We start from the raw sequence: 18,629 nt of genomic DNA on the forward strand, positions 1-18,629 counted from the left end.
CTTGAAAATCAACTTTGTCCTCACTGGCTTCAAAGTCATCTCCTTCATCAACATATGAGGTCCAGAGAGGACCTGCCTTTGTCTCTGGTCTGACTCTATCTTATAGGGCAGACAAAGGAGACAACCAATAAGTTCATGGGAAAGCGTACAGGGGGGCCAGAATGCCAAACCATGGAGTGTCATTTTTATCCCAGAGAGAAGGAGGTGGCACTAATGTCCAGTCAGGGGAGTGACAGAGTTCCAATCATCCTTGGAGAAGGTAACTCTACAACAGTCACTGGAAGATAGTAGACCAGAGAAAATTCTCAAAGTAAGGAAGTCGTTAAGAAAACATGTATGGTCATCCAAATCATACAAAATAATGACCAGAACCAGGACAGCACTAATACAAACAAACATAATTTAAGAATTCATTAAACATCAGGCTCTGTGCTCACTTTGCAAAATTATCTCTTCTGATTCTCTCATACATTGCAATGGGCAACAGGAGTATGAATTAGTCCAATCACATAGGAAAGCAATGTGACATTATATAGAAAAGTCAACAACAGACTCTCATTAGGCAGCTCTACACCTAGTATTTATACCAGAGGGGAACGTTCTGCATGCATAGCAGGACACATATACAGGAAGCTTTGCAGTGCAATTATTGGCTAATAGTCCCAACTGGAAATGACTCAAATGGTCATGTGTGCATAATAAAGTGGATGTATGGTGATCTAGCTGCTCAAAGGAATAGGACAAAGCAAGAAAAATGAATGACCTACAGCTACATTCTACATCACTGAGGTATCATCAAAGCCCAGACACCTAAAAGGAGACCAAAGTCATAAGAAATCATATTACAGAATCCTCTTAATATAAACCTCAAAAACAGGCCAAAAATGAACTGGACTTTTTAGGGCTATCAACACAGATGGAAAAGCAAAGCAATAACTTTTCTAAAAGTTGGAGGAGTGATTATCTAAACAGGAAAAAGATGCTTTGATCAGGAAGAACATGTGGGGGCTCTTTGGGTCTGGTAATGTGTGGTATTTGGTCATTTTTCTTAATCTAGGTGGCAGCTAGACATGAATTTGCTATGTAATTATTTGCTATGCGATTCGTAAATTCTACATGTCCTTTCCCCGATGAATGTTTCGCAATTAAAAAAAAACAAACTAACTAAAAACCTACATTCCAATTCAGTCTCCACAACAATGCTCCATGGAAGGCCCGGCTACGATCGTCAATTTATACAAAAGTAAATTTAGAAAGGTTGAGGAACAGCACTGTGGCCACACAACTCAGAAATGGTAAAGCCAGGACCTTCGACCCTGGAAACCTGGATCCTGCTGTCCTGGGTTGGAAGCACTCCACCATCTAGCTTGCCAGTGGAAGTGGACAGGAGGGGACAGAAGAAGTCTCCATAGAACTTGGCAACTAACTGGGCATTGGCATGAGGGAAGAAGAGGACAGAAGAAGATGAACTGGAATTGCTTGGAAGACATGGGGGGACATGAGCAAAGGGAAGAAACCCAGAAAGAGAACCAGAAGGTTTGAGGAGGTAAGCGTGCTTCCACACAGATACTTCACAAGGCACTTGCCATCTAGTGCACAGGAAGAAAGTCAGGCTGCCACATGGGAAGAGAGAACATGGAAGAAGACATTTGCGATTGTCGGGGGTGAGGATGCAGAGAACATCAGCACTTAAGACAGGACCTAGAAACCCCACTGACAGCAGGGAGAGAGATGGGTGCACAAGACCAACACGAGGAAAGAGGTTGAAGCTGGATCCCGTGAAAGGCAAAGAGAAGAGGAAAAGTGAGCAGTGGAGGCAGAGAAGCCCCGGGCTCCTCCCTCCCGGAGCAACCCACAGGGTTCCTCACGGGTCAGGAGAGTATGCAGAGCTGCTGGGAGCCCACACAGAGCAGACAGCTGGGGACAGAGGGGTCCTGGCCTTCTGGTCACGGCCGGGGGAGAGAACGTGCACACCCAGAACGACAAGCTGCTGGGCACACATCCCTATTTTGCCACTATTCTAAGGAAGGTTGTGGACAAAAAATGTCAGGAGCTTGGCAGAAACAGATGCATATCTGCTAGCTTTGCACAGCAATCTGTGTTTTGTGTTAACTTCTAGAAAAACATTTCTGGTAGGACTTTAGCTAGAGGCCTAAGGACATAGGTTTAACTGATTACTAAGGACACTGGTCATTCAACACTGGCCTCTGTCTTGTATGAGCTACACACACACACACATACACATACACAAACACTCACACACACAATGATATTACATTAATAGAATCAAGAAAAAAATGCTTTGCTAAACCACACAGCATCTTAGCATTTAGCATTTTAGCATTTTAGCATTTTACCACACTTCTCTTGGTAGGTTATCAATTTGGTTGCTCTCGAAGCTCTGATTTCACCCTACTTTATTACTCTCTATTTCTCTGGAGTGAAATTTTTGTATGCACTGGAGTTGGGAGCACGCCTGCTCAAATATCAGAATAATACATAATTTTGCAAAGTTACATGGTGAAAATATGCATAAGCATTTTATTTGCATCCAAAATTATTTAAAAAATCTAAGAGCTGAAAATTATAAGAGTCATAAAAGTCAATTAGGTTGAATAAAGGAAAACTCACTTTTCTAGAATTTCGATGCATATGTTATCAATGTATATGTATATGGCATTTTCAAAGATGCCACTTCATCCCAGCCTGACACCACGCAGATTCAGAGATGGCATCGGCTCTTCCCCAGGTGTCACATCCAGGTTTTCTGACCCTCTTGTGTCACCGCCAGGCACGTGACTTCCCCTTCTCTTTCAGATGCATTTCCTGGCCAGCCCTATGTAACGGAGTTGAGCAGTAGACCTTACCTGGAAGGGTTAGTATAAAGTAGGCTGTGGACACTCCAGCATGACACATGAATGGAAGGCCGTAATCTTCCATTTTCACTTCTAAGAAGGTTATGTTTACCGTGTAGAAGATGTATTCCGGGAAAGAAACATTGGTTCTATAAAAGACAACAGTTGATCATGAACACATAGGTCAAAGTAACCAAACATAATTCATAATGTTTTCTTTTCTGGAGATAAATTAATGCATTTTTCCCCTAAAGAATATTTTCACTCTAAGAATTTTTTTTACCCTAAGGATATTTCACTGAATGGCTCTATGAGGTGTGTAGGTTGTGCCTTTTCTTCTGGACGATGGCAAGGAAGTATGGACATCATCTCTGTACCCAAAAGGCCTGCTCCTTCCCACACCACTGTCCTAGCTCAGCTCCACTGCAAGGCCCTGCACAAGATCTACTGCCTTGAGCTCACAGGTCCCGTTTTACACCACTCCAATCAGACCACCATAGTAGAGTTCATATTCAATTCACCAGAAACTATGTCCTCTCTCCCCAGGACCTTGGCTCTAGTTGTACTATTTAGCCCTCAAAGGCCAATGGTGCAGGACAACACTGAATAGGAATGGACTGGTTTCAAGCAGCAGTTGAGAGAAATGGACATTCTTTCTCTAAGGCACGCCCCCAGTCAGGTTGGGCTCACTTCTCTGAGCCGGATGCTCGGCCACACACAGCACACTAGGATCTTCAGAAGGCAAAGCCAAGAGGAGTGGCGAGAAGTTGGGAGCTGCGTGTGAGAAGCAGCAGCAGCAGCAGATGGTAGGTGGAAACAGGTTAGGTTAGGTTTTGGAGAAGCCAGAGGAACAAAGCACCTACTCGATCCCCTCTTGGATGCGTTTGGATTCGCTGTAGTAAGTGTCCACCAGAGTGTTGTTGACTCTCCAGCATCGCAGATTGGTGTTCTCCTTGGAGTCTGTTATATTGCAGTCCACAATGAGGGCAGAGCCTAGAGCAACCAAATTCATACATGTACAATGAACATTTCACTACGTTTCAGTGATTCAAATTGGTTAACTCCCAATTAACAAAAGCATCTTCTGTTGAGCCTTGAATATCTTGAGTACCAGAATTTCCCCCACCCCAGGTCACGGTTAGTCTACTTGGCTCTCTCTCTGGGCAGAGATCAGAAGGGGTGAGTGGACTTCCAGGATACCTACTGTAAAGAGCAGAACATGCTGCCAAGGGCCAACAGCTTCTGATGAATGTTTTCTACAACATCAGAGATTCGAGCACCTGCCCACCCTGGCTCCGTCAGGAAGGCGGTGTTCTCCAGAGCCCTGGACATCTCCCAGGTGCCTTCCTGACTTCATATTTCATCACTTGCAAGTTCAGCCCTGGGCACCTGCTCCTACTGCTCAGCATTTTGCGGGTGAGCCCCGTCACGCTGCTGCGTGCAACTACACCAGAGAGGATAGAATACACTAGCACTCATTTATCCCTCCACCATGGCTGCATATGCACTTGTGTTGTCTGATGTTTGTCTAGCATGTCTGGGGCTCCTAGGAACTTCCTTTTCCCCAGTACTGGGGATTGAAATCAGGGGTGCTCAAGCGCTGAACTGCATCCCCAGATATTTTTATCTGGATTTCAAGACAGTTTCCAAAGAAGGTGCAATCCTCCCTCCTCCACCTCAGGAGTTGCTGGAATTACAGGCATGCCCCATTGCGCCCACCTAGGAATTCCCTTCTGCACATCCCCTGGGGCCCACGAGGACATTCCACACAGAAACACCTGCATACATGATGGGCTTGCATGTTTCTCTACCAGTAATATTGGTAGATCACAGATCATACATATCTTCAACTCCCAGCAGGGAAGGAGCCTTCGTATACTTCACCCGCTCAACAGTACTCGGGATGCCCAGATACTTTAGTTTTGCCATCTTGACATGTGTGTGATGTTACTGCACTATAAAAATTAACATTTTTAGCCAGTTGCAGTGGTGCACGCCTGTAATTTTAGCAGCTTGGGAGGCAGGAGGATCACAAGTTCAAAGCCAGCCTCAGCAACTTAATGATGCCCTGAGTAACTCAGTGAGATCCTGTCTCAAAATAAAATATATAAAGGGGCTAGGCATGTGGCTCAGCGGTTAAGCAAATGCCCCGGCTTCAATCCCCAGTATAATAATAATAATAATAATAATGTGGAATAATGTGGTTTTTTTGTTTAACACACAGCCTCCATTGTTCCTGTTAAAAGTTCAATTAGCAGTCTTATTTCTGTACACAGAAGGAATTTTTTTTCTTTCTTTCCTACTTTTAAGATATTTTTTCCTTTGGTTGTGGTTTTCCATAATTTTGTTGTGGTATATATAGGTATTGTTTTACTTTTGGTGGTCCTGCTTGGGATTCTTTGTTTACAGAATCTTTGGATTAGTGTATCCTATCAGTTTGGAACAGTCTCAGTGTTGTCTGGAACTAAATACCATTTCCTTTGCCTCTTTTTTTGAGGGGAAGTACCGGGAATTAAACTCGGGCACTCGACCACTGAGCCACATACCCAGCCCAATTTTGTATTTAATTTAGAGACAAAGTCTCACTAAGTTGCTTAGTGCCTCACTTTTGCTGAGACTCGCTTTGAACTCAAGATCCTCCTGCCTCAGCCTTCTGAGCAGCTGGGATTACAGGCATGTGCCACTGTGCCTGGCCATACTCTCTTTTCTTTCTTCTAAGATTCCATCTATTTGTGTGTGAGTGTGTGTGTGTGTGTGTGTGTGTGTGTGTGTGTGTGTGTGTGAGAGAGAGAGAGAGAGAGAGAGAGAGAGAGGAGAGAGAGAGAGAGAGGAGAGAGAGGGAATCTCTATACCCTCTTTCCTTTGCCCTCACATCTGTATTTCCTGTTCCTTTGTCTCTCTAAGCTTCATCCTAAAGTTTTTCTCTTCCCCTATATTTTAGCTTAGTAATCCTCATTTTCGAGTAAGTCTAACATGCTTTTAAACCCTTTATTGAGGGTTTTCTGGGGAGGTGGCGTTATTATACTGATAAATATTTATTTGTTCTTTTTCAAATCTGAAATGCTATAATTTTCAAGTTTCTAGTATTCTGTAGAAAACTTCAATACTGTCTCTCCTTTCCTTAAACAGACCACAGATAACTTTTTTGAAAATGTTTATCTGATATTTCTCTATCTGAAGCCCTGTGACTGTTTCTATTGGATATAGCTTATCTAGAATTTACTGGGCCAAAAGTGTACATTGCCAAAGGTTCTAAATATATATTGGCAATGGTCTCTGTCAGGTTCAAAGTAAAGCATTTATCATTTACCCATTTAACCACTATTTCTTGAGCATCTGCTACACTCTAGTCACTGTTTTGAGCACAGGTGATACAGCAGGGAATAGAACTGACAAAAAAGCCTGCTCTTCAGGAGCATAAATTCAAACAAGCAGACATCGTAGAAGAAAACTTGAAGTCTGTGAGAGTGAAAAGTGGTTTTATGAAAAGATCTGGGAGGACAGGGGGTGGTTGCTTGAGCTGTGTACTTTTTAACAAGGTGGACTGGTGAGCTAACCAAGGGCGAACCAAGGGTGTGGAGGGCTGGGAACAGCGTCGAAGCTGAAGGAACAGCAAACAAAACCCCTGAAGCAGAGCTGTGCCTGAGTTTTTGGAGAAGCATGAGCAGACGGCCAGGCGGAGAGGGGAGAGGGTCAGAATGAGGGGGAGAGCTGCTGAGCACAGGGAATGAAGAGGCAAACCACGAAATGTCACTAGGCACCTCTGTGCTAGTGAGACGGGACTCCCTTGAAGGGTTTCAACACGTTTTAAAGAGATGGCTGGCCTCCATTATCAGTATCTGGCAAGAGCACCCTTTACGTTACCCTTGCTAATGAATGATATTACGTTCAATTTCATGGACAAATATACTTTCATGTACTTTTTTTTAGTGGAAATAAATATTTTGAATATTTTGTTTTTCCCTTGTGTAGATTAGTTATTGGCCTCACTTAGATTCTGAAGTTTTCTTGATCTGTTGACTTTTTTTAGTATATAAATGATAAGATCTATTTTCTGTCATCTCTATTCCAAACATGTTATTAGATTTACAAAATCTAATAACATGCTCTTTTTGGAAATCTAAAGTAGGAGAGCCTACTTTGCCCTTTACATTTCTATATATACAGATATTTTTATTTTGTTTTGTTTTTCACGTTTTTACCTTTAAAACAGTGAACAAGTAAGGATTTTATATATATTTAATATATATAGTGTGATATATTTGATACATATATACAATGTATGTATATACATATAAACTATAGTGCTTATTACAATCAAATTAATTAACATACCCATCAGCTCTCCAGAACTTTTTTTCCTTTAAATATCACTACTCATTTATTCATTTTGAAGTGAAGGATTTTATGTTCTGTGATTTTTAAAAATTTTTATTGGTGCATTATATTATGCATCATAATGGGATTCATGATGCCATATTTGTGTATGCACATAACGTAATTTGGTCAATCTTGTTCCCTAGTACCTTCTGTTTCCCTCTCCTCCTCCCTCCCCCTTGCTCTACTCTCCTGATCTCCATTATTATTATTATTATTTTCATTAGTGCATTATAATTACATATGTATATATGTGTGTAAATATATGGATGTGTGTGTGTTATAATGTTCTAGGTTTTTTGCATTCTCATTGTACAATGTGTTCTGTGCAGTTTCCTCTTTTGGGATTCTACATTTTTCACAAATAGTTATCAGAGTGCTCTATTAAATACATTTACATATGGTATTACCGAAACCTTTTAGATTCTTATTTGCCTAATAAATCTGTCAAAGCTGAGTGTATTGCAATCTCCCACTACCACTGAAACAGTAATATTGTCCTATTGTATTGTCCTTGTATTTCTGAGGCTTTTAGCTTTATATATTTTGAAATGCTGCTATTTAATAAATAAAGGTTTGTATTTTAGGATGTATTGTAGTTTTGATCGATATAAAGTGATTTGGTTTGTCATTGGAAGTGTCTTAAAAGATTATTATCAGACTGAAGTCAAGCAACCTGATTTTTGATGTTAACTTCTGCAAGAATCTTGCATATCCAATTATTTTGCATCTTTTAGGTCATGCGTTTTTCCATATGTGTCTTTGGAAAAGAGCGTGTTGTTAAATTTACAAAATTCTACTTAGATCTTAATATTTGATTCAATCTGACAACCTATTTTTATACCTATTTGGTTTAATTTGCTTTTTCTTTGTCAGAAAGTACTTAACAGGTTTTTGAAAAATTTTACTTTTATGCTTCAACAAATAAATTGAACCATTTTTCTCCATTTAGGCAATATTTTTTGTTCCCATATCAAGGAAAGAATGTAATATGATCATTTCCACTTTAATATTCTTCCAGTATTAGATAACCCAGAATTCCTGGTCAACAATTTAAGTAGTAGTTTTATATTTTAGTAGTCTTTTTCTGGAGTGATCTTTACATTTTCATCACCTTTGCACAAACAGATTTACAGTAATTTTCTAGAACCACAGGGATTCCCGCCAGAACTCCAATACTGCAACTTCCCCAGCTCTGTTTTTATTTTGGTGCCTCTCCTGATCAGCAGATATAGTCAAAGCCAGAAACTGGCTGTGCATGGGATTTGTCTTTACCACTGAAATTCAAAATATTCACTAGAGTAAATATGCTGACATAGTGAACCGTGCCCTTGGCTTCTATTAGTTTACTCACCAAGCTGTACTTCAATGGAATTGTTTTTTGGATAAATTATTTTAGGAATTCTTCTTCCATTTCCAGCTCTTCCTACTAAGAAATCAAAGCCACAGTAAATGGCATTAGAATCGCACAAGACATTTCCAAATACCTTAATACTATAGCAAGAAGCACAGCAGAGAACAGCCTTCAATAAACACTTGTTGAGGAAAGTCAAAACCCAGGGTGTGAGAAATTTTTCCATAAATTCACATTTTTTTTTTCCAACTGAGAATAACTGAATTGCTGAGGGGGCGGGGAAACCTAGGAGTTGAGTTACCAAAAGTTCTGGCTAGTTAGAAATGAGGTCCCCAGCTTGCCAGTATCTTCAGTTCCAGTCCTCTTTCTTTCCATTCATTTCCATGTTCTTTCAGATCCTTTTTCTGTCATTCTCTAGCTCTTTCATACACACCACTCCCACTTTATGCTTGTCTCTCTGTATTGACCCTCTGGCCTCCCTGCTCCTTGGTCTTTTCCACTCTTTCCCTTCCCAATTTGTCTGCCAAAAGTTAACCATCGTTCTCTTAGTCCCATAGTTCCTATATATTTGGGGTAGAATGTAGAAAAGTAATGAGGGAGAGAAGCTAGGAAAAAATGCCAAAATACATGTCCTTTGTGATGGCCATAATAATTGTGCATTCTATAAACTATTCCAAATTAGTATCCCCAAATAGCATCTATCACCAGCTAGTCAGTGCACCATAACTCACTAGTCAGTGTACCATAACTTTCTAGGAAATAGCTTTTCTTTCATCCTCCTCGATTTCATCACCAAGTGCAACAAATTATACCTCCTAACATTTCACAGTCTGTGCCTCTATCTCCACTTCTAAGTTATCTGTGTCCTATTTTCTACTCTTTTTCCTGGACAAGATCATCCACACTCACATCTTCAGTTATAACTTCAAGGCCAATGGTTTGAAAGTCATATCTCCAGTCCTTCCTTTAAGCTCCAGATCCACACAGGACATGGTCTTGTCTACATTTCCTATTGGATTTCTCAAAGGTACCTCACACTCAACCTATTAATGACCAAACGCATGATCTGACTTCTAAATCGGTTTGGTTTTTCCCAGATCTATCTGGTTTCATTGAACAGCCTTGCCATTCAGTCAGCTGCAGATACCCACAGCTAGATTCCTTGACCCACCATATTCCTTAATCTCCATATTCAATTCAACACTAAGATCTGTGGGTTTTATCTCTGGAGATGTCTCTGAATGCATCCATATCTCTCTATTGTTGGTTTTACCATGATACATGTGCCTACGTGATATCTCACCTGCACTTCTGCACCTGCCTCCTAACTTCTATCCCATCCCTGTATGGATCACTGTGTGCAGAAGTCAGTCTACTGTTTCAGAAACAAAAATCACATCATACTACACTCCTGTTCTCAACCCTTGTTCTTAGAATGAAATCCACACTCCCAATTTGGATTTTGGGTTCCTATCTGATTCTGACCCCTGACTACTTCTCCAGGTTCATTATCTACTAGATCTTCCTACTAATCATCACTTCAACCCGATGTGCCTGCTTTTCATCCTTGTGATATGACATGATCCCTCTTATTCCACAGACTTCACACCTGCTCTTCTGTCTATCAAAATATGTCAACATTTCCCTCACTTATCACTGACCATCACCATGACCATGACCAGAAAACTCTCCCTGAGCCACTGCCTTCTCAGTAGGTCCTTATCTGTATGATTTCCTATTTTTCTTTCCTTCATTGCACCAATCACTCCAGTTAATGACACATCTCACTGGTGGATTATCATCTTTCTCTACCTCCCCTCCCTTCCAGATCTCATGCTCCACCAAGGCAATGGTCATGGCTGTTTTATGCAACACTGTGTTCCCTCCGACGAGCATGGAATCTGGACTTGTTAGGCTCTCAGTAAAGAGTCCCAAATGAATGACTAAAGAAGAAATCCCCCACTGTCTTCACCCAGGTTCAGACTACCAGACTTGTTCTGGATTTTACAGCAGCTTCCTCCAGGGCTTCAACCTCTCCTGCTTCAGATCTTCTCAAGACTGATCTCTCCCATCACAAATTCAGCCTCATGAATCTACACTTGTACCCACCCAACGGTTTTTTAGCGGCAATATGGTAAAGCTTACGTATAAATGGCCCCTTAAAACTGCCCCTGTTTAACTCCATGTCTTCAGCTCCCACCACCTCTCATCTCATACACACTTATGAACTTCATTACAACTCCAACAGAAATCATGACATTTCACACTTCCACACTTTGCCCTATGCTGTTCTCTCTACCTAGGGACAACTTCTCATTTTTCTTTACATTTATAAAGGCTATTCATCCTTCAAAATTCAGTTGAGAGAAAACTTGAAATGGAACCATCATTTGACCAGTTATCCTACTCCTGGGCATATACCCAAAGGACTTAAAATCAGCATACCATAGTGATATGGCCATATCAATGTTCACTGCAGCTCAATTTCTCAATAGTTAAGCTTTAGAACCAACCTAGGTGCCCTCCAATAGATGAATGGATAAAAAAAAAAAAAAATGTGGTATACATACACAGTGGAATATTACTCAACCATAAAGAAGAATGAAATTATGGCATTTGCTAGTACATGAATGGAACTGGAGACTATCATGCTAAGTGAAATAAGCCAATCCCCCAAAACCAAAGACTAAATGTTCTCTATGATCAGCAGACACTGACTCACAATGCGGGGAGGCAGGTGGAGGTTCACTGGATTGAACAGGGGAGAATATGGGAAAGGAAGGGGAAATAGGAATGGGAAAGACAGTAGAATGAACTGGATGTGATTTGCCTATATTCATATATGAATACATGACCAGTGTTAACTCCACATCATGTACAACCACAGGAAAGGGAAGTTATATTCCATGTATGTTTGATATGTCAAAATACATTCTATTGTCATGTATAACTGAAAAGAACAAATTTTTAAAAACTGGAAAAAAATTCAGCTGAAAGATAATTCCTCTTAAGAGCCTCCCAGACCATTTACTTGCAAATTGCAGCTCCTTCTGTTCTTTTTTGTGTCCCTAGACACCATTGATAGGACTATCTTAGCATATAATGTTAAAAATGATTCATTTATGTCTTCAAATTCACTACCACCAGATTGGAGCTTCTCAATAGAAGGAAGATGTTTTTTTTCAGTTTTAAATTATCAAACAAAATCTTGGCCTATAACAAACCATAAATAAATGTTGATTGAACTGGCAGGAAATACGGACTCTTGGACCCAGTGACCTCTTGAGGTAGTCTTCATTTTTTTCCTTACAAATTTCAACCTTCCAAAAAAGTTGCTCATTTACTCAGCCACTGGACTTGGAGCTGGGATTCAGCTGGGAACAAGATGAGGATGGTGCCGACTTTCAGAGAAATACCCATCAACAGGAAATCCAAGAGGACAAAAAAAATCACAAAATCTAGTTCAATTTTGTTTTCTTAATTAAGTGACCCTTCGTGAAGGAAATTAAAAAGGAAGGCCGCCCCAAAACATTTAATCATATACATAATTCCAGCAGAGAGTACCGGAGGACACAAGAGGAAGGAAGAATGAGACTGGAATCCAAGGCATCATTGGACAAAGGGGCCATGCTGGATCGACCTGGAGCCTCCCCAGAGGAGCATCAGGGGCCACCTCTGCTGAAATGACCCCCTAAGAACACCACCATCGAGGGCTGGCTAGGTATCCCCCAGAACTAGAAATCAGTGACAAACATGAAGGTCCAAGTCGAAGAACCATCCAGCCTTCCACTCTATCCCTCTAGATGGGCAAATACAGAAAGTAACTCTCTACTGAAGAATGAGCACAAGGAGACAGAGAAGAACTCTTGGCCCAGTATGCTTAGAAGGAAACGCATCTGCTTGGACACGAAGGCCAGAGTTCAGGTCCTATTTCTGACACAAGTCAGCTTTGTGAATTTGATAAGTTCCTTCTGTCCTGAGCCTCCATGAAATTCATGGCTTGAGTCAAATTATTTTTAGGATTTGTTTTAAGATTCTATTTTCAAATCTCCAGGGCATATGTTCAAGGTAACTGACTGTTGTGGGTCAAGAAATGAAATCTCATGAACTATAGGTTATTTTAGAACCTTGTTCATGACAGAGAAGGCCAATGCTGGAGTGGACCCACAAATCACTCACAACAGTGAAGGCTGAGGGAAATGAGAGTCAAATTAATAATACCTATGATGTTCTCAATACCTGCTCTTTATCAGGCACCCAGGCAGCTGCCCTATGTACCTGATCCCATTTAATTTTCACAAATCAACCAAAAGTTTTGCTTTTGTTTTGTTTTTTTGCAGCTGGGGAAAAACTAAGTTGTTCATGCCCTCTTGCCTCAGCCTTTCCACCCTCTGATCTACCCATGACATGTTTTAAAGCCTATTCATCTTCAGGAAAATAAAAATCCATATCACTTCTGCCCAAAGCCTGAGGCCAACCAGCTCAGCTTTGTGTGAGGAAGAGCAGCCAACAGGTGTAAGTGTACTTACTGGTGCTCACGTTGATGCTATTCACAATCATGTACGATCTCCCCTCATGTGTTAGCTTGGCTGTGCAAGCGTAGCTCCCACTGTCCTCTTCAGAAATGTTGTACACAAAAAGCTTCCCTTCCAAAGGAACAAACCGTGCCCCTGTAATCAATTTACAGTCCTAAATAAAATAAATAAATTTCAGTTAGCATTGGGGGGCGAGGTACCAGTTATGTTCCTAGCTAGCTCCATCCTAAGACCTGTGGGGAGATTTTAAAAAATCTGTGGGAACCCTAGACCTTAGATTACTTACAATCTAACCAAAAGACCAATGGATGATAAATAGAAGATAGGTAAATAGATAGATAGATAGATAGATAGATAGATAGATAGATAGATAGATAGGATGGATGGAGATGATGGATGGATGGATGGATGGATGGATGGATGGATGGATGGATGGATGGATGGATGGATGGTTGGGTGGATGGATGGATAGATGGATAGAGAGAGAGAAAAGGATAGATGATAGATGATACACAGCAGGAATTTGTTGTCCCATCATGTTATACGTGTGACTACATATACATAATCTGTAATCTGTATATTTGAATCTGTCCATCTCTATCTGTCTCAGGAAGATTTGACAAAGCATTTCACAGGCTAAAACGAGTGATACAAACAGTAGGTCTAATAGGAGTTGAGAGGGAAAATACTCGTGTAGGCTAGAGAGAAGACTTCACGGAGGAAGACTGGGATGAGGTTGTAAAGAACAGGTAGGAAGGTCCTCCATTGCAAGATCCATCTCTCCAAGTGGATGATCATCTTACTGGGCTTTGTAAAGCCCAGGTGAATTGTAACACTGTAAAGCCCAGGTTAATCAAGACTGCTTCCACTGTGTTGCAGGCCCAATGATACCTTCTCTACTTATTGGGGTTTTACTTTACAAAATCCAAAATAACTCTTCACAAAAATCATGTTTGGAAGTATAAGCAAGGGTAAAAGAACACTTTCCAATCCATGGAGAAGAGATACCACAGGACTTCTCATGTCACCCAGGCCTCCCATGTCAACAAGAAAGCAACCTTAAACTCCACCAACCTGAAGCCATTCAGTCTCAGGAAAGCCCTTCTCTCTAGTCAGCCTCAGCAACCACCCGAGGGCAAGTCTCACCCTTCCCTTGTCCTATCAGAAACTTGTATTCTCCTGTTCCTCTCATTGGACCCCTTCTGAAGTCCTTCTCAAGCCCGGTCCCCTTCAGGTAGCTTCCCTCCACAGAGTGGCTGATTGGCTAATGAGTCCAACTATTCATTCAGCATTTGAGTTCCTGCTCTTTATCAGCATGTGTGAGGCCTTAGTCCTCAGGAATAAGATGCAGTCTCTGTCCTCAGAGAGCTCACAGTCTAATAAATAAAGAAAACATATAAAGTCGGAATTTGACAAAGTTTTATTCAAAATATTTTAATCGTGTGAGCTCTCTCCTCATTTAATCATCCACAGTTCAGAGTCAGAGCTCATTCCCCATCCAAGAACAATGTGAATAAATCCACCTTGTGTCGCAAAACCCAATACGTGATGCCAGAGTGGGTATTTGTTTATTTACAAGGTCCATTATGACTTCCCGAAAGTTTGACATTATTTCCCTATAAGTGCCCTAACTGAGAAACCAAATTATCACTTAGAGAACTGCTCACCACATAGAAAGGGAATTACAATTAAGAGTCCGATGAAAGGCATCAGACCTGGATGAGATGATGTCTCTTTCTTCAGGACACAGATAAACACAAATTTTGAGTCCTCGGATTCAGTAGTCCCTGGTTAGGTACAATCTCTGGGTCTCCCTTCCTGTATGCTTCCATTGTTAATCAGTGTTCCTCCTGACTGACTTGTTCTTCCTTTCAAGATCTGCGAATATTTAATAATATTAGTTCTTGGCATTACTAATTGAGGGCCAGTCTGTCCTTTTACAGTGAGGTGAATGCCCTGTTTTGATCCAGTGGAAAATTATTTCAGAGTGTACATTCTCTGAAAGGCTTCATTTTTATTTTGAATTTCAAAAGTGATGTTTCACTATCAAGATTTATAATTAAAATATGAATAAAAAGAGCAGCCAATATTTGAATGTCTTATATATTCCAGGCACCAAGAAGAACACTCCTAACCTGGCATGTATAATGTTTCAGAGACACAAAATAGCCCAGAGCATTCCGGCTAAGATACAGTGGGTATAAAGGACTGCTGGAGATAAAACTAGGGAAGATGCAAGAGCCCCATCAAAGAAAATCATGAAAAGGAGATGAACACCTCTGAAGCTTTAGGAGCAAGAGAATGAGATGGTCGAATATGTTTTAAGAGCAATTCTTGTGGTTGCTGTGTTGCAAAGGATTAAAATTCTAAAGACAAGGAAGAGATTAAGAATGTGATTTCCATAAGCTAAGGCTAAGGAGAATCTGAATGAAGGAAGGACAGTAGAGACAGCAAAAAGCGAACAAAACCCAAGAATTTAAAGCATTTTCCATCCCCAGAGCTTACTGATAAATTTGGGATCTGGAGAGTGGACAGAAGACTTCCATGTGCCCCGTTTGTATGTAAAGCCATTGTTAGGTAAAAGAGGAAATGCAAAGAACGCACAGAAAAATGACACAATTTAGAGTATGATAAAAAGCAGATCTATTCATGGTACATTCTGGGGATGGAAATGTCCAAAGTAGCACCTGGTGGTGGGACCAAAGTATCTGCAGGTTAGGAGAAAGGTCAAGATAAGAGAGGCTTGGAAGCCACCTGTATATAAATGGATCTGCAAATAATCCATTTAAATGTAAGCAAAGCAAGAAATGAAAACAACCATGGCTGAAATCATGGGGAACCCCAAATTCTAGGCCCCAAAGATAGAGGATGAAAATTTAGTGGTGATTACTGAGAAAGGACCAGAAAAAAATAAAACAAAATAGAGACAAAGAATGAGTAAATCTCAGAAAGAAACAAGGAGGGAGTTCCCATCTGATGAGAGTACCCGGGTGACTGTAAAATCAAAAGTACGCCTTCAGCACAATGGCAAGAGCATAAAACCACCATAACTGATCCCCAAACAAGTTGGAGACATTACTGCTTTTCCAAGAGTGTATCCTTCGCCGTCGACACACATAGGTACTTAAATACCTGTACCTGAATCTTGGAAAATTCCTCCAAATTCCCCCAATCTCATGAGCCAACTCAAATCCTCTCTCTTTTCAATTCCATCAGACAGAGCCTGGACTTTGTCGTTATCCAGAACTACCACCACTCAAAATTCCCAAGACCAAATGTACTGCTTTCTGATTGTAATTCCCTATTATCCACATTCTTTCATTCCTTTATCTAATAATATCTAGTATTAACTTACTTAATAAACATCTGTTATGCATTTGTGCTGAACCCAATGCTTAGTGGATCAATAGGCTATTTAATCTTCAAAACAATGCTAGGAGGCCATATCGCTTGGTCTGGATTTAGTTTTAGGAAACAAAAGGCATTCTAGCTATTTTATGCAAAATGGGATTCAAGATGGGATATTGGATACCTAACAAAATCTGTGAAAGACACAGGGAGCGGCATTTGGTTCAGAACCACACTGCAGGGCCATCAGAGCTGCCTCCTTTAGCCCAATCTGGAAAGTGGGGACTGAAGGATGAAACACACCGTGTGCAACTCAGACATCAGGAGTTGAACTTTACGCAACTACAGGCCCCATCTGGTAGAGACACACCAACAAATTCAGAAGACAGCTCCCTCAAAGCTAGGGACAGGAGCTCCGAAGCCCGTTGCAGATTTGCACGTCCCCTGGATCATGTTTTGCAGCAAGAAATTCAGGGAGAGCCACCATCTCACCACAATCCTTCAGCAGCGCCAGCTGGAGAAGCTGAACCACACCACATACCAAATCTCAGCTGCGAGGGATCCTAGAGACACAGTGATTTGGATTGTTTTGTTCTTGATATTTTAGCTTTATAGTCTATAGAATAGAGAGGCTCACCCTGTACAGCAAGTATCGACATACCAAATCCACTATTTTTTAACATGAACTTTCTATTCATCCAATTTTTCTATCTTAATGTGAATCAGTCCACTCGACACCTCTATTTTCTCCTAATTACCAGCCTCCTTCAGGTATTCTTTCCTTTCCTACCCATTCTTGACTCACAAGTCCATCACTTTAATCGCTTTCCTTTCAATAATTCAACTCTAGATTCTTTGTCGTTCCTGCATTTTGGCCCCGAGGACTCCCCATTCCTGAGTGGATCCCATCTTCCTCACCTACACGCCTACAACCAGATGAGCACTAGACCAGATCTTCCCTCAAGACCATTGCGTGTGTCTTGGCACCACTAAAAGTCTACAGTCTTCACTTCAGAAATTCACTGCATCTCCTTCAATTCTCCCCTCTGCCTATTCACCTATATTGCTCTTTCAAAATCGTCATCTTCTTACAAGTAAAGAGAAAAGAGAAGTCATGGGACATGAGCTCCCTGCCTCCCCTCCTCCTCCTTTGTCCTCATGGTCTACTTCATGTTCTCTTCAGTGAGTCCCACCTCTCGACTGAATTTTTGAGAAAGCTGAAATGATCAACGTGCCACCACTTGTGAGCCCTTCAAATGTGTTCACTGTGATGCCTAGAGAAGACTTTTTTCTACAATGTAAATTTCATTGTGTCCTTATCCTGGTGGGATAATTTGCCATTGAAATCATTTAATTGGGGAAAAGACTGTGTGCTAAAAAATGACATGTCTGTTTTCTAGCATCACCTTCCCCGACTCTCACACACACCCCAAACACTAACCAGTGCCCCAAACACCATGCTCCTTCTCACCTACTACCTGGGCACATTCTGGTTCCCTCTAATGCCAACTTCTTCCCTTTCCCCACCAAGTTCACTGCTATTCATTCTTCGAGCATGGCTCAACATCACTTTCTGACAGGAAAGATGTTCTCTGACATTCTCAAGAGCTGCTCTAATTTGACCTTTGTTTTCAGCTCACACTCTAATAAAATACTTAGTTTCTTTACATGTCTCCTCGATAAAAGATGAAGATTCTCTTTCATTCTTACATCCTTGGTGCCAGGATAATAACAGACTCCAAAAATCTTGGAGAATTGGTTCCAATCCTCCCATTTTATACATGAAAGCATTGAGACCCAAAGAGTGATAATATCTAAAAACTAGTTAGTGGCCAAGACAAAGGAATAACTAGGGTCACTGAGTCTAGCAGGTGGGACAGTTTCAGAATAATCCTTTCTTATACAGTTTGCCTCCTATGCCCTCCTACCTTCTCAAGCCCAGAGGTGGTTTTTTAAATGAAATGTCTGAACTCTCCATAGGTGGTCTTATTCAGTGGAGAATTTGAAAAATTTGATTTTTTAAAGGTCCATAGATAAAATTCAATGCCTACTTAGATTGTTACTCACAGCTCCAACCCCATCTCCAAGTTCTACAGAAATTTAGATTAGATAATAAATGATTAAAGCACTTCCTAAGTTGCTGATGATCACCTATTTCTC

The 18,629-nt window shown here is 40.9% G+C and overlaps 1 protein-coding gene across 2 annotated transcripts in view; it reads right to left on the minus strand.

Moving 5' to 3' along the window:
* The window catches only part of IL1RL2 (interleukin 1 receptor like 2), a 40,443-nt gene that overhangs the window by 10,236 nt on the left and 11,578 nt on the right, over positions 1 to 18,629 (minus strand). Inside the window, exons 5-8 of one of the 2 annotated variants that reach the window (XM_079110771.1) lie at positions 13,116 to 13,275; positions 8,587 to 8,661; positions 3,719 to 3,848; positions 2,868 to 3,004 (exon numbers count right to left, since the gene is read on the minus strand). In XM_079110771.1, coding sequence (XP_078966897.1) covers positions 2,868 to 3,004; positions 3,719 to 3,848; positions 8,587 to 8,661; positions 13,116 to 13,275 — 502 coding nt within the window. The remainder of the gene's footprint in view (positions 1 to 2,867; positions 3,005 to 3,718; positions 3,849 to 8,586; positions 8,662 to 13,115; positions 13,276 to 18,629) is intronic. The other variant, XM_079110772.1, reaches the window with a different exon arrangement.

Source organism: Sciurus vulgaris, assembly GCF_902686455.1.
Source record: "Sciurus vulgaris genome assembly, chromosome: 14".
NCBI classification, from domain to species: domain Eukaryota; kingdom Metazoa; phylum Chordata; class Mammalia; order Rodentia; family Sciuridae; genus Sciurus; species Sciurus vulgaris.